This window comes from Lagopus leucura, unplaced genomic scaffold (genome assembly GCF_019238085.1).
Source record: "Lagopus leucura isolate 7727_CA_CO unplaced genomic scaffold, USGS_WTPT01 Super-Scaffold_100026, whole genome shotgun sequence".
In the NCBI taxonomy this organism is placed as follows: domain Eukaryota; kingdom Metazoa; phylum Chordata; class Aves; order Galliformes; family Phasianidae; genus Lagopus; species Lagopus leucura.
Genome location: NW_024962277.1, coordinates 8,657,791 through 8,672,959, shown reverse-complemented (window position 1 = coordinate 8,672,959; position 15,169 = coordinate 8,657,791). Strand labels below are relative to the sequence as shown.

Genomic DNA, 15,169 nt, shown 5'->3' with positions numbered 1-15,169 from the left:
TTGCCCTCAGCCACAAGAGTGGCTGCTCTCCCGCATGAGCTCCCAGACTGGGATCACCAAGGGGCAAACATCACTGTATCCAGAATCCTAACCCTGCAGTCAGACCCCTGCATTCTCCATTTAACAAGATGCTCACCTGCACTGAGGGGTTTCCTCCCTACACCCCACTCAGCATTGCCCTCCTGGGTATGAGCACAGCTCTTACGTTGGCTGTAGGAGAGGAGTAGGAGTGCCAGGAGTCTATGGTGACCTGCTGACATGGTTACCTTCTCAATCTTGGCAACAGAACATCATCAGGATTTCTAAAACTTGTAACTCCTTCATACGAAAGCCACTCGATCTTGGCTTAGCCTTCATTATGGCAGATGAACATCAGTCATTGGAACTGAAATTGGTGGTTTTCCAAGGCCAGAAATTATGATCTCAATACATTTAATGTGGGCAACAGAGTGTGGCCCCAAGCTGTCATAAATACAACTGATGTTTCCACAACAGGAACTTCCCTGCAGAAAGGTGAGCAAAGCAGTCAGAGGAGGAAAAACAAAGTTCAAAGTGGGGAGAAATAATCTGTACGGTTATCAGGCAGCCAGAAAACCCCAGAACTGCAGCAAACCTCTCAGCCAGAAAGTTCTCTGAGGCCATGGTGAAGTACAGACAAAAGCTAAGATGAGAAGGGCAAAACGGGGACAAACATAGCCAGCAGTGGAAGAAAACAAGGAGAAAGGAGGTAATAGAAGGAAAAGACAAAAAGGAAACATTCAGGACTAAGCTGGCTACACACACGGTTTCTTCAACTACAGGAAGTAACAGAATTATTTAGAAAAGTAGCCATAAGAGAAAGTCAAACAGCAAGAAGCCATTAGCAGATAGACTTAAAAATTAATAAAGCAGATAAAGTGGAAGCATTCAATAAGAGTTCCTACTGGTTGACTGTGAAGAAGCAGGGTCATGTACTTTCATTACAGGAAGATAATTATGTACTTTATGGTTTGCTAACGACCTGGCAAGATCTATAACAGGGCTCTTCGTGAGACCTCTTGGTCAGTGCCCTGGGTGATGTATGTGTGAGGCTCCAGGCATCAGCAGAGCTGGGAGCAATGGGCCGGATGGAGGAGCAGAGCAGCTCCACCCTGCACTGACCTGACTTCTCAAAAGGAGCCAGATGTAAATGTGCCCGTCTGGCAGATGGAGCAGCAGTGACAAATGTAAAGCTGGGGGTGCAGGAAACCCCATCCCTGGTAATGCATCAGGGAGCTCCATGAAAACAGGCTGCTAGTGCTGGATCTGTGAGCAGCATGTTAGATGGGAAGGGGCCACAGGGACGAAAAGCCTTCCTGAACAACACTCAGAGGCCGCCCTATTTTCCACATCATTCAGAAGGATGAAGAAGGGAGATTGCATAAACACTTTTGAGGAAGGGAAGGTTGCAATGTACACCCAGCAGAGCAAGGCAGCAGCAGCAGAAGACAGGAGATGAGGTTAGGTATGCTCCCACCAAGGGAATGTTCCCACCTGGCTGTGCTCTCAGTTAAGGGCTCATTTCTGAGAGCGAGGAACTACCACTGTGAAGGCCCACACAGTTAAATTAACACAAGCCAATTATTTTGGCTTTAGGCTGGCTGCAGAAGCCGGCCCAGACAAACAGGGATTTCTTTCAGCTCAGCAGTTTGGCCTGCTGTCCCTGCCAATGCTCAAATTGCAGCAAGGTGAGGACAGATAGGTGGGAAGGCAAGGGCACATCTTCTCCTTTCCTGGGCGGTATCTCAAGGACACCTTTAAGTCCCATGTCCCTTTTCAACGAAACCAGCACTCCTTATTGATTCAGCTGCACCTTAAAATAGCAGTCCCAAGAGCAAGTCCCCAGCAGCCTGCCCAGCCCAGACTGCGCTCAGACTGTGCGGAGCCATCCAAGGATGGATGCAGAGAGATCTCAAAAACTGAGAAACTTTGATCCTGTCCCAAAGCCGTGCAGGACTGAGGGATTTTGGTGACCACCCCCTGGGACTGACAGCAGCTACCCGAGGGCTTGCTTTTGCAGGATGAGGGATAACCATCAGGCCCCTGCCATGTGCAGCAGGGCTTCCCCATCATCCTCCAAGCATGAGAGGAACCCAAGCTGGCACAGCCTGCAGCAAACCTCTGACCCAAGAGGCAACGCTGATACAAACGGGAACGAGAGCAGGTTTGTAATGCAGCCCCAGAATCTGCCATGTGGGTACCAGACTCTCTGGCATCTCCCAGGGATGTGACTGAGAAAAAGGATCGCTGTGTGAACCCTCTGTCCCACAAAAGAAGACTCTCTACACAAAACTGGGGAAGGAGGGAACTCTCTAAAGCTACTGCACCAGACAGGAGAGGGCCACACAACAAACTTACTCTGGAAACTAGCAACAGAGAGATCTCCTGGGCACACACAGGCAGGAGAAAGAAAAAGAACAAGAATGCCATTAAAATAGAGACAGGAGTTCTCCACACCAGAAGGGGCATTCAGTGCACCTCCACACACCCCCAGCCTACATCAGGCTGCAGTACCCTCTGTCCCCCATCCCTGAGCAGCTCTCCCGCACAGTCTGGCACAAAGCCTTTTCCACAGAAGAGAGGAATCAGGATCATATCCAGACTGGCCAAGAGTCTGCACAGGTGAAGCAGAAGATGCTCACAAAAGTTACCTCCTTCCCATGTCCTTTCCAGATGTAGCAGATCTGAGGGTCTCCTCAGTTTGGCAATAGAACTGATAACTGAAATGCCAAGCCAAAGGCAAGACAGGCTCTGCCAGGCTCCAAGAGAGAAGCCTGTTTAAAACATTCCTTACTTCTGACTTTGTCCAGTGCCCTGCCTCCTTGGACACCCGCTCCCTCTTACAGTGCACCTGCTGTTAGGACAGTTCTCCTTTTGCATCCTTTGTAAACCTGAATGCCACTCCCCTGCCCCACTCACTCTGCAGGCTGGGGAGGCTGGCATCCTCAGGCTTGGTTTTCAGCAAGTGTGGGAGCCGCGTGTATCTGTATCCGAAGCCACAGCCCTGCCAAAAGAGATGCGGAAAGACCTTAGAGGACGGAGAACAGCTAGGTTTTGCTGCTACTGGAAAGCAAAATGCTCAGCGTCCACCCAAGCCCCAGGCAGTGAGAGGGCAGGGATGCTCACCCTCCACAGCCTGACGAGGATCCAGTTGGTCTGCGCCCAGGGCCGCTGCTCGTAGGGAGCCAGGAGGTTCTTCATCATGGAGATCCGCCTGCATGACAGAAGACATAGGTCAGCTGCAAAGGGTCTGGGGACAGGGGAACAAATGGGACTTATGGCAGAACTCATGGAGCCGAGGCTGAGCAACACACCGGTGCATTAGAGAAAGGAGGCTCCCCCAGATCAACTCCAGCACCCTGCTGCAGCTCCTCTATCCCCGCAGTGCTTGGCAGCCTGCCTGCTCACTCCAAGCCTTGCCACCCAGCCCAGCCCTGCCCCAGGAATAGGCAGGGCAGCACTTACTGCTCTTCTGGGATCCTCTCTACAGCACGCAGTGAGTGGGGGTAGCAGACATAGCTGGCCAGCGCCTGCATCAGGGAGTCCCGGATGTCTGTGGAGCAAAGAGAAGGAGCTAGGACAGACATCCAAGGACACACAGTGTGCCACGGGGCACCTGAACACCAGAGGCTGGGAGGGACCAGCCCTCACTAACAACAGACCCTCTCTGGACACGTTCTGAGGAAGAACTCGCTTTGCAGATGATGCTAAATGAGTGGCACCAGTTGATGTGCTGAATGGCTGGACTGCTAGAGGAATGTGGATGGGCTGGAGAAATGGGACAGCATGAACCTTATGAAATTCAGAAAGAACAAATGCTGACTCCCAGGTGTGAGAAGGAAGAATCTCTTGCAGTGGTACAGGCAGGGACTGCCTGGGTGCAGAACAGCACTGCAGAGAGCAACCAGAGCTGGAAGCAGACAGTAACCTGAGCTTGGGCTAGCAGTATGCCCTGGCAGAAAAGGAGGCCAATAGCATCCTCTGCTGCATTAAAAGAATGCAGCCAGGAGATCAAGAGAAGTGATTAACTCCCTTTAATTAGCTCTCATTAGACCAGAGGCAGTGCACCCAGTTTTGAAATCCTCAAAATAAAATAAGCAGACTAGAGTTCAGCAGAGTGCTGCTAATATGGCCAACGTGCACTGGAAGGAAGTGCTAAGTGAGCTGGGTTTGTTCACCATGGATTAGAAAGCTATAGGGAAGCTAACAGTAGCTTGCAAAGAGATTTATCAGGAAGGTAAGAGATTATCACTAAGATGCAGTTCACAACTGTGGTTATACACCACTAATGGTATATAGTGAGAGGCAAGACAGAACAGACATAAAACAAGAGAGGTTCACACTGGACATAAGGAAAAATGTTTTCTCCATGAGGACAGTAAAGCAGTGAGACAAGTTGCTCAGAGAGGCTCTGTGTTGTGCAGTTTTCATCCTTTGAGGCTTTCAAGACCAGACAAATAAAGCCTGAGCCCCAGTCCAGCACCACAGCTGACTCTGTAGAGGACGGTCGAGAGCCCTCCTGAGGCTCTCTCCAATCTGAATAGCCCTGCGGTTTCTGACTGACCCATGCTTGCAGTTAGAAAAGCATCTGCACCCTTTGTGCAGAGGGAAGGTCAGCCATGAGATGGGAGAGTCTGAAGGATAACACTTGCTCAAAGCAGCAGATACTGGAAAACACACAGCTACAGACAGCACCAGACTAAAAAATGCTGTTGTCAAAAGGTATTCAGATTACAGCCAAAGCCTGAAGTTCCAACAGTGCTCTCTTCAGGAAAAACTGAAGAAGTATCCATGAAGCCACAACCGGCTGTGTGTGCTCTTCTGCTGAGGGCTACTGCTCCACATCGGAGGCACAGAAAGGCACTGTGCAAGTGCTGTGTCCTGAGTCTCCCTCTTGAGCCCACTGTCTCTTCTGTCTTTAGTTGGAGTGGGTGAAGGTATTCCTAAACAACTGACTCCCTGCTACAGTTTGTACAGTATTTCTTGATCTAATTCTGTGCAGCCAGCCAGCGACTTCAAATCCTTTTAATTTCACAGAAATTTCACAGAATGGCCAGGGTTGGAAGGGACCTCAAGGATCATGAATCTCCAACCCCCCTGCCACATGCAGGGCCACCAACCTCCACGTTAAATGCTAAACACTAAACCAGGCTGCCCAGGGCCCCATCCAACCTGGCCTTGAACACCTCCAGGGACGGGGCATCCACAACCTCTCTGGGCAGCTGTTCCAGTACCTCACCACTCTCTGGGTAAAGAATTTCCCCCTGATGTCTGACCTAAATCTTCCCTCCCTCAACTTAAAACCATTTCCCCTCGTCCTACACATATCAACCCTTTCAAAGAGTTGATTCCCCTCCTGTTTGTAGGCTTCCTTTAAGTATTGAAAGGCTGCAATGAGGTCACCCCGCAGCCTCCTTTTCTCCAGGCTGAACAAGCCCAGCTCCCTCAGCCTGTCCTCATAGTGGAGCTGCTCCAGTCCCCTGATCATCCTAGTGGTTCTCCTCTGGACCCTCTCCAACAGCTCCCTGTCTTTCTTGTACTGTGGGCTCCACACTTGGACGCACTATTCCAGATGGGGCCTCACAAGAGCAAAGCAGAGGAGGACAACCACCTCCCTGTCCCTGCTGGCCACCCCTCTGCTGATGGAGCCCAGGATACCATTTGCCCTCCGAGCCTCAAGAGCACACTGTTGGCTCGTATTAAGTTTTTCATCTATCAGGACCCCCAGGTCCTTCTCCACAGGGCTGCTTTCAAGGACCGCTCCATCCAGCCTGTATGGATGCCTGGGATTCCTCTGGCCCAAGTGCAAGCTCACCTAGCCAACCTGCACAGAATGAAAAGAGCACACAAGCATTTCTGGGGCTCTGCTGAGGATGCAACAGCTGTCAGCAGATGAGTGGTATGACAAGCAGCCTCCTGCTCTGCAATAGAAAAGTGTGCCTACAGCCTTAGTTTAATCTCTTAGCAAGACAGTGTCATCTAAAGGATGAGGGGAAAGCAGCTTCTGGAAGAGGAGCAGAGTCACTTCTAAATCCAGATGACAGGGATGAGAAAAGGACTCTTGATTCATCCTGAGAATGCAGGATAAATATGCCTTCAGAAATAGTTACTGAATTAAGTAGAACTCAGAGCAGTTAGAGCCAAGTGTGTGAACCAAACTGGTTTCCAGGCAGCTGGAACTAGGCATGTTGAATCATTCTGCCTTTAGGATCTACCCAGGCATCACAAAGGGTCATACACTCAAGGACCTTCACAGAAGACACACTGAGCTGATGAAGGAGAAACACTTCAATCTCTGTCTCCAAATGCAGTAGTTTCCCTGCAGACTTGACTGAATCAAAACAAGAGTCAAGCTGAACAGGGAGTATTGGTTTGAGAGCAAATAGTCCATTCAGCACGATGTTGGGTTTCTCCAGAAGCCCAAGTCAAGCCCCAAACTCAGAGAACTACAGGCAGAAGCACACATGCACAGATGAGCATTTTTGTACAAGTCTGTGTGCTCCTCATGTTAGCAAAAGTTCATTGTGAATTGAAGGATTCCTGTATATGGCCCATCTGTATCTGCATCTGTGTGCCTACTCCTACTACAGCTCAGGAAGAACAGAGGCTTGCTGCCCCAGTCAGCAGGGAGAGCATCCCTGTGCCTAGGCAGCTGAGAAGCCCCAGACTAATGTGCAAGTAGCTGGGATATGAGCCTTGCTCTCAAAGGGGCATCCTAGGTCATCTACCTAACCCTGAATTAAGCAGGACACGTGGGGTAATGGCAGTGTTCAGCCTCTCTTTGCCTGAGGAGGTACAGAGCACTCAGTGAGTTCAGCAGACAGATCCTAGACAGATGGATACATCCCAGATCGCTGAGCCACTGGCAGTGGGGCCAGCCAGGCCTGCAACGTATCACCCCAAAGAAAAGGAGAGCACCATTACCTGTGCCCACAATCCTTGAGTCAGCAAAGTGTTTGGCCAGGATGGCAGCGAGGCGCATCAGGGTTTCCTCATAGCCTGTGAAGAGAAGGAGGGAGCAGGAGACACATAACGACCCAGTGGGCAGACTGCAACAGGACGGGCAATGGGATGAGTTCCTGCAGCAGCAAACTTTGCAGCTTTCTTGCCTGCCCAACTGTCAAAACAAACAGCTGGGGAAACATGTATCTGCAACACAGTTTCCAGCCTTACCATGTAGCCTGAAGCAGTCACACAGAGAAAGGCGGAACCAAAAAAACAAGCAACTGTGACAGATGACACAGGAGAGAAGTCTAATGCAGAAGGGGCTGAGCAACACAAATAGCACCCTAGATATATGCATAGAAGCTGTGTCCAGTCTGCAGGCCCTGAAGCAGTAGATCTATTGCTGCTTAGTTCTACTGCTCCCTGCACAGCTTCCAATTAATGGGCACTTTTTAGCTACACCTTGTTGAATGGAACAGCAGCTCTTGCCTTTGCAGGCTCTGGAAAGCCTAAGGACTGCTAGAGTGATGTAGGCAGGAAAAGCATGAACAGACTGAATCCAGCTGAACACAGACGCCTGGCATGAAGTGGGTGTCCATCTCCACATCCAAATCCCACCAGGAACTGAAAACAGCCCCTGTTCCTGCAGTCATGGCATGAATCCCCCCCACCCAGCCAGCCAGTGGCAAACATGGTCAGGACAATGACATCTTCCTGCATCCCAACCCATTCCCAATGCCTCCTTGGAAGCACACAGCTGCCAATGATTTTCAGTACAGCTAATGCTGTGACAGCTGTGGGCAAGGCACAGGCACCCCACCTAAGTTCAGTAAAGGGCATAGGTCATCAATGGGCACCTACCCAAGGAACAGCATTCAGCACTTGCCCCACATCGCACAGACAGCACAAAGTGAAGGATAGCACGGCCAGGGAAGGATACAGAAGGGATGCACAGCTACCAGTACATCACAGGGATGGGGCTTTACTTAGGTCTTACCAGGCCAAAACTAGCAAGGCCTCCCCTTCCCCTTACCTGGAAGTTCCTCCATGCTATTGACAGGACTGAAGTAGTTCTTGAGTGCGCTGTAGCTGTTCATAGCCACGCTGAGGTAGAACTCTGGCATGAAAGCAAAAAGCGAGCCTGTCCTGTCACCATGCTCAATGGTGCGGATGCACACTCTCAGCAGCCAGTAGATATCCTGCATCTTCTCCTGCCAGGGAGAACACAGCACTCCCCAGTCAGTTCAGAGCACAGCTATCACCAGCATGAGAGCAGATCAGCAGTGGCTTTGTCTCACTGAGTCCTGAATCCCTTCAGGATCTGTTCTTTTCTAGGGAATATGAGACCACATTGCCTGATTGCAAAAAAACATGTGTTAGTTTCTATTCTGAGTGCAGTGTCTGAAGGAAGGCAGGCACTAGCAATCCTGGCATAAATCTGGCAGAAAGAAACCTCAGCCACTGTAGGAATTAACACACAGAAACTGGCAGAGAGCTCACACCAACTCAGACCCCTGCAATGGGTGGCCACAGCCTTTTGACTTCTGTGCCAGCCACTCAGCCACATTCCCCATCTGGAGCAGCGCTGGCTTCCTGCTTCTCTAGAAAAGCTCTGGAGGTTCTAAATCAAAACCAGGAAATGTAAGGGCATCTATATAACTTTAAGCTCCTAAAATCAGTACCAACTAAGACGTAAGAAGAGGAAATGTTTTATATCCTGTGATGCCAAGAAATGCGATGAACACTAGCAGTTTACATAAAAACAGATGGAAGAGAGTTACACTTCAAATGAAAAAACAACAACACCTCAGAGGTACAGATAAGTGATTCCATCTGCCTAGTTCCTCTCCTAAAGTATGCCACTATCATCTCTGGGAGAGCTGTGTGAGTTTGTTCTGTAAATTACACCAAAGGGGAGAAAATCAACTGGATTGAATAAAAGACATCTTTGCCTCAATGCCGGCACACACCTCAGCTCAAGTGTTGTTTTCAACAGTTATGATCAGCAATCGTGCAGACAACGTTAAGGTAAAGAGAGCTGTGTTTGATTTTATTAAGACCTGATAATCTAAAAACATTATCTCAGGTATTGCTAAGATGGAAGAAAGCTTACAGCAAGAGGATGGAGAGATGTGATTCCCCCCAGTGTGACAGACAAATAGTGCCTTAACAAGATAAGCCGAAATGGTCTCCCCCTGGGGTGTTCTGAAGATGGCATTATCTACCTCAAAACTACGGATGTTTTGCCCTTCCTTTCATCTAACATCAAATCCCACAGCTCACAATAAACGCACGGTGAATTCCCCAGAGGACACAGCAGCCTCTCCTGCATTCTGACACCTCAGCACAGAGCAGGACTTCCCTGCCGGGCAGAGAGCAGATTCACTCCTTCTCTCCATCAGCAACACTCGTTCAGATGTGTCCCTCCCCAGCACGCAGGCCACGTGGATGCTGGAGCCCACTGGGGATACAGTTCCATGGGCAAACAGCAGGTACCCATCCTTAATATGACAACAGGTCATCTAGAGACAAGAACGCTGTTTCTGCATGGGCTACTACAGTGATAACTGATATGCACTGGGAAAGCCCCCCAGCCTTTCAAGAGGGATCCAGGAAGAAAGGTGCATTTTCTGGCGAGCAAAGGCTATGTTCATGTGGCTGGAGAGCTGCCATCCTGTGCCCTGCAGTTGTTTCTGCCAGCGATAGAGGGGACAAGCAAAGAGTTCTGCCTCCACAGCCCTGGCAGATACGTTCATAGGAGCCACTGCCCTTCCCCTCCCTGTTTACATCCTGGGATATATGCTGCATGTTGAGAGAAAAGTGTCCTACTCCCCAGAACAAAGAACATACAAACATAGATGGGGTGAGGTAATGTGTAAGGGAACACCAGAGGAGATCTGCAGGGTGTAAGAGCATAAATTGCTTGTGAGAAAAGCAGGACCAGAGATGTTACACCAGAAGATGGTGAATGCGAGGAAGAAGGGACGACTTGTGCTAACAGTCAGTGTGGCACTAAATATAAAAAGCACTTGGAAACCAAGTGAAGAAGGGGAGAACATCTGAAAAGGAAACTCCTAAGGGCTGGGTGCTGGACATTCCAAGAAGAGAAGCCTTAGTGAGAACTCCCTGTGACAGCACAGCTCAGAGAAATGCTTCACAATAGCTTCTCTGTCTTCTCAGCCTGCCCTAAGAACTGGATGTCCCTTTGGCCTGCATGCTTCTATCTGCACCACAGAGACTTGACTCCCCAAGGAAAAGCTTACAGCACCACACAAAGCTCAGAACAGACTGGGCTGTGTTCTAATGTACCAACCCTGGGGCAGGAGGGAGTCCTGGCCTGAGAAGGAGTCCCAGTGCACAAAGGCACAAACAAGGCCTAGAGATCATCAGCAAAAATATTACTTGTGACGTGTGAGCTGAGCAGCACAGATACAGACACGTGCTCAATACCTTCTGAGCCACTCAAATTACGTTCCTGCCCACCTTTGAGTAGATGGTGACATTTATCCAGGCAAGGCGTCGGCTTAGGTGATTGAGTTTCTCAGAGAAGACCTTCTGGCTCTTCAGCAGCTCCTCATGGATGTCTCTCCTCTGAAAGAGTGCAGAGATGTGAGGGCAGATATCACTTCCACTTATATTATCCTTTTGCAAAGCTGGACAAACAACACAAAAGCAAATACCACCCTGGGGCTAGCTAGGCAGAAGAGAAAGAGGTCAGCTCCCCTTCTGAGGAGGGAGTGGGAATCGGTGCTATAAAAAGCACTTACTGGCCTCAGTTGCAGCCCACAAGGCCTGATGCAGACACTGGTCCTGACAGCTCTAGGATCAACTGCTGTCAGGGGTACTTTTTTAATGCATCACCGGATACATTCTGTCTCCAGCAGCTGGAGAGGACATAAGTGTCCCAAGCTCACCACTGCAGGGTATTTACTACTTGTTTTTTTCTGAACTGTGCTTGTGAATGCCAGATCTAAGGAAAAGTCCCAGCAGCTCAGACAGAAGTGCAGTAGCTGTGAATTGGATTGGAAGCTGAAGTGGATTGGAAGGTCTCCTCTGGACAGGAAACCTTTTCAAATCCTAAGTCACAGCTGTGGGGTACTCCTAGTCCCAACTTCAGGAGAACGGATCTGAGCTGCCTGCAGCACTTGAAGGTTTGCAAACTCTCACAGTGCCTGTGAGAAGTTGAAGCAGTTGCTTCAGTGCCTCTGTTTCTTGAAGCAGTGGTACAATTGGTTGGCACAGCATGAAATGTGGCTGCCAGCTCCAGGCACGAGTTACTACCCCAACAAAACATTTCCAGCTTCACTGCTGGAAATCATGCACCGTGCTTCAAACTTTTTGCCAGGTACTGAGGAGCTTCCAGAGAAAGAAGCTGGATGTCCAGAAACACTTACTCTCTTTGGGCAGCGGCTGATTTTTTCCTCTGTGTCCTTCAGTGCCATAGCATACTCATTCACATCATCTGACACACCAACCATCTGAAAAGCAAGCAGATTCCAACAAAACATGAGGGCATTTATTTCCCCACACACAAAAGCATGCAATCTGATCCCCCGTGGGAGCTGGGAGAAGGAAAGAACACACAGTCTCTAAGCAAGCAGAAAACAGAGAGTCAGTACAGTAGAATGGGAGAATGGATGCCTGCAAAGCACGTGCTGCTTACCTTCCCAAGCTGCTGGTGGACACTGAGGTTGTACATCATCACTATCCCATCCAGGACTTCCAGGAGGGAGTTCTCTGTGATGGGCTGGTCTGGCTCCTCTGGAGGTCTCCCCAGTAAGAGACCCTCATTTCCATTGCTGCCTTCAACTGCAATCCATCCCCAAGACAGGAGAGAAGTTCTCAACAAGGCATTTTGGCACCACAGCTCCTGCCTGCGCCTCTCTCAAGCCAATGACCAGAACCCTGCAGTATGTCTGCAACACACCGCTCCTTCCCTAGACACACAAACACGCCATCCCACCTCACTGTGTGCATCAAGTTGACCTGCCAGATCTGCTCTAACAGACTGAAGCACATTTCAGAGACTTGCCTGGCCCCACCAAGGGAGCAACAACTACAGCGCTGCCTCCAAACTACCTTCCTGCCAAGTCATGCTACTCTTACAGGAGCCAAGGCAGCACCTCCTTGCATACAGAGTGCAAGAACATCAAGAGTGTTATGCTCAGGATAGCAAAGTGGTTAACTGTGGACTTTGTGGATCTCAGCATGCCCTGGGAAAGGGAAGGAGCAATGCTGGAAGTAAACAGATTGCTTTCCTCTCAAGAACAGGGGGAGCTGAAGAGGCTGTTCTCCCAGGGACCAGCTGGGCCATGCTAGCATGCAGAAGTACTCACTGTCCTCCTCCGTACGCTGTTCCACACTTAGAGTGCGTACTTTGACCTTCTCAAGGGTACCAAGAGGTCGCCGTGGGTTCATCAGGCTGACGGCCGCTGTGCTGAGGAAACGGTTGGCACGGCCCAGGGTGGGAGAGCTGAGCCAGCCAGGTCTGGCAAGAGCTCCACCAATGGCTAGGGTGGCAGAGGGACGCTGAGACTGAGAAGAAATTAAGGGAGAAAGAGTTCTAGCTGTTATGCTGCTCGCTATGGCTCCTTTTTTTCCCTGCAGGGATTTTGGTACAGATGCACAAGGGCTACTGGAAAGGGAGATGATGCTCAGTTAGCTGATGTGTGTTCCTTCAGCTGGGGCACGTGTCAGGCACAAGCAGCAGATCTGCACAGCAAGAAGCTGCTGTGCCTACAGCTGCCATGCCCTCCTTTAAAAGTAAGCATCAAGAGTTTTCACAGAGGAGAGGGCCACATTCAGATCAAGGGATAGTTACAGTGCAGAGAAAATTTGGCTGCTCAGACTTGGTGCACCTGGGTCCTTGGTGATCTGCCACAAGTTGTTAACCTGGCTGCCCACAGGCTGGTTACAGTCCTGGACCAGACACTGCTTTCCCCCTTAACAAGCTAGAGGTTAAGCTTGCTGCCCAGCACCAGTGGCTCACCTGTGCTGCTGATGTTGCTGATTCCTCATCTTCATCCAGATCATCCATAGTCACTGCCTGCAGCTCCGCAGGGTCAATTAGGACATTGGCTTTTGCAGCCAGGTCATCTGCAAAGAGCACACCAGAGCAGCTGTGAACGCACAAGTTACCTGTCATAGCCCTAGGTTCATTCTCTCTCCTGCTCCTCAGCAGTAGAGAAGCAGCCAGCGAGGTTGGATGCTGCATCAGAACAGACTCACTTCCCCCCAGCTCACCTCTCCCTACAGAGTGGATACCAAACAATGACAGATATTGCTCCTTTCTGTTCCTATCCCTACCAGCAACAAACAGAACAAACAAAGAACCAGGAGGCAATGAACAGGGCCAGAGACAGGGAAGTTATTTCAGGGCCTGAGACCACCTGCTGAGCTTCCAATCCTCCAATCTGCTGCCCCATGATTATGTCCCCAGATCACTAAGACTGCAGGTCCCTTCACAGCCCAGAGGAAGGCTGTCAGATGGCTATGCTGTACAAAGCCTGAACATGCTTTCTTGTCCATAGTCCTGGGTTTAAAGTGGTCCAGAAAGAACCTGGGGCTGTTGCTACTGCTTGCCTGGAGTGGTACAGCAAGTCAAACCTGGGTATCTCTTATACCCAGCTGTGTAGAAGTGTGCAGGCTTTGACACAGCCCTTGGCTGTGATGCAGCAAGAGCACTTCCCCAGCAGGTATTCCCAGGCTCCCTTCCTGCCATAGGCAGAAGCGGAATCCTTGTGGGACTGCTTGAGTTGGACTCCCATCTTACATCTGCAGATCTGGCATGTTGTGCAGCTGCAGCAAGGGGGGCTGGAGTGGGAGATTCACCAGGGCAAATGGCAAAGCTAATACCAGGGTATGTGGGGTTACCCTGACACAGAGAGGGAATAAGACTCTGCTCAGCACCTCTCCACTGTCTCCACCGTCCACCATAATGAGTTTGGGGCAGAGAATAAAAGCACATCAAGAAAATCAGGACAGGAGTTCAGAAAAAAAGTTTCCAACTGACCACTCAGAATGGAGCCTGCAATTAGGAGAAGACAAATTAGTGTCCAAATCACGGATATAAAAAGCTGTTAACTTAAAGGACACTCCACCTCAGAGGGATGCTGCTTTCTCTAGAGTTAACTTGCATCACATCAAAATTCAAGTCTCCTCTCCTTACGTTTAATCACATGTCATTACCCACAGCTCCCTCCTTGGGATATCTCCGTGGTGAACTTCAGCCAGGACCTGTGGTAAAACTTCTGGAAGTCAGAGCACTTACCTTTCAGAGTCTTCTTGAGGTGAGACAGAAGACCTCCGAGTCGCTGAAGGTCAAAATAATCCACCTTCCCATTATAGAAAAGTTGGGGAGGGACATACGCCTCTGAAGTAGATAAGGAAACTTGTTTGTCCCATCAGATCCATACACAGGACCCCCACACATACATTAACACCAACAGGTAAGTCCTAAGACAGAGCCCAGGGCCCAGGCTGGTGCTGTACCAAGTGACTGCTTCTGTTGTTCCAAGAACACAAGCCATAGAGGTAGAGGTAACTTCCATAACAAAGCAAGCACTGGATGCACACCAAAGCAGGAGGCAACAAGGCTTCCAGCCCTTCATCCCGCCCAGTTCCAGTCCCTGGGGAAAACCAGATCCTTTGTAAACTCTTCAGCTCTCACCTATCTACTCTAACCTGAGCTGGAGTCCGTTACATCCCACAGGGTACTGTAAGGCACTCAATGAATCTGAAGAAAGAGTAAGCCAAAAGTAAGCAAAGAGATAGATAAAGCTGGGATTAAGAGTGGGAAAGCAATGGCCATTGATTTGGTTTCTCCTTAATCCCACAGAAATCCCTGTGAAAATTGGCAAATACATTTCCCTGTACTTTAACTATCAGATCACAATATAGATATTCTTTTGCAAGTCTCAAATTGTCCAGAATAGGTCTGGGTGTTAATGGGATTAGATCTGCACATAGGAATTTCCCAGGATCTACAGGCTCAGGGTGCAGAAAGCATCAGCACCCATGAGAAACACAAAGCTTTCAGCATCCTGGAGAGCAGTGCCAGGAAACAAACCCTGTCCCAAACACAGAAGTGTCCTGCTAGCTTCTCCTCCAGGCCTTACCTTCACTGCTCAGCGCAGCAGGTGCCTTTGCCTTGTGGCCATCCCAGAAGAAACGCAGGGCAGCAATGAGCCGGTGCAGGAAGCACACC

The 15,169-nt window shown here is 49.8% G+C and overlaps 1 protein-coding gene across 1 annotated transcript in view; it reads right to left on the bottom strand.

Moving 5' to 3' along the window:
• RNF123 (ring finger protein 123) overlaps positions 1-15,165 on the bottom strand; it is a gene marked incomplete at its 5' end in the record, with an annotated part of 29,061 nt that extends 13,896 nt beyond the window's left edge. Inside the window, 12 exons of the mRNA XM_042880548.1 lie at positions 2,938-3,022; positions 3,145-3,232; positions 3,484-3,571; positions 6,943-7,017; positions 7,997-8,174; positions 10,447-10,554; positions 11,358-11,441; positions 11,627-11,772; positions 12,300-12,498; positions 12,953-13,059; positions 14,234-14,335; positions 15,081-15,165. Coding sequence (XP_042736482.1) covers positions 2,938-3,022; positions 3,145-3,232; positions 3,484-3,571; positions 6,943-7,017; positions 7,997-8,174; positions 10,447-10,554; positions 11,358-11,441; positions 11,627-11,772; positions 12,300-12,498; positions 12,953-13,059; positions 14,234-14,335; positions 15,081-15,165 — 1,345 coding nt within the window. The remainder of the gene's footprint in view (positions 1-2,937; positions 3,023-3,144; positions 3,233-3,483; positions 3,572-6,942; positions 7,018-7,996; positions 8,175-10,446; positions 10,555-11,357; positions 11,442-11,626; positions 11,773-12,299; positions 12,499-12,952; positions 13,060-14,233; positions 14,336-15,080) is intronic.
• Between the last annotated feature and the right edge of the window lie 4 nt (positions 15,166-15,169).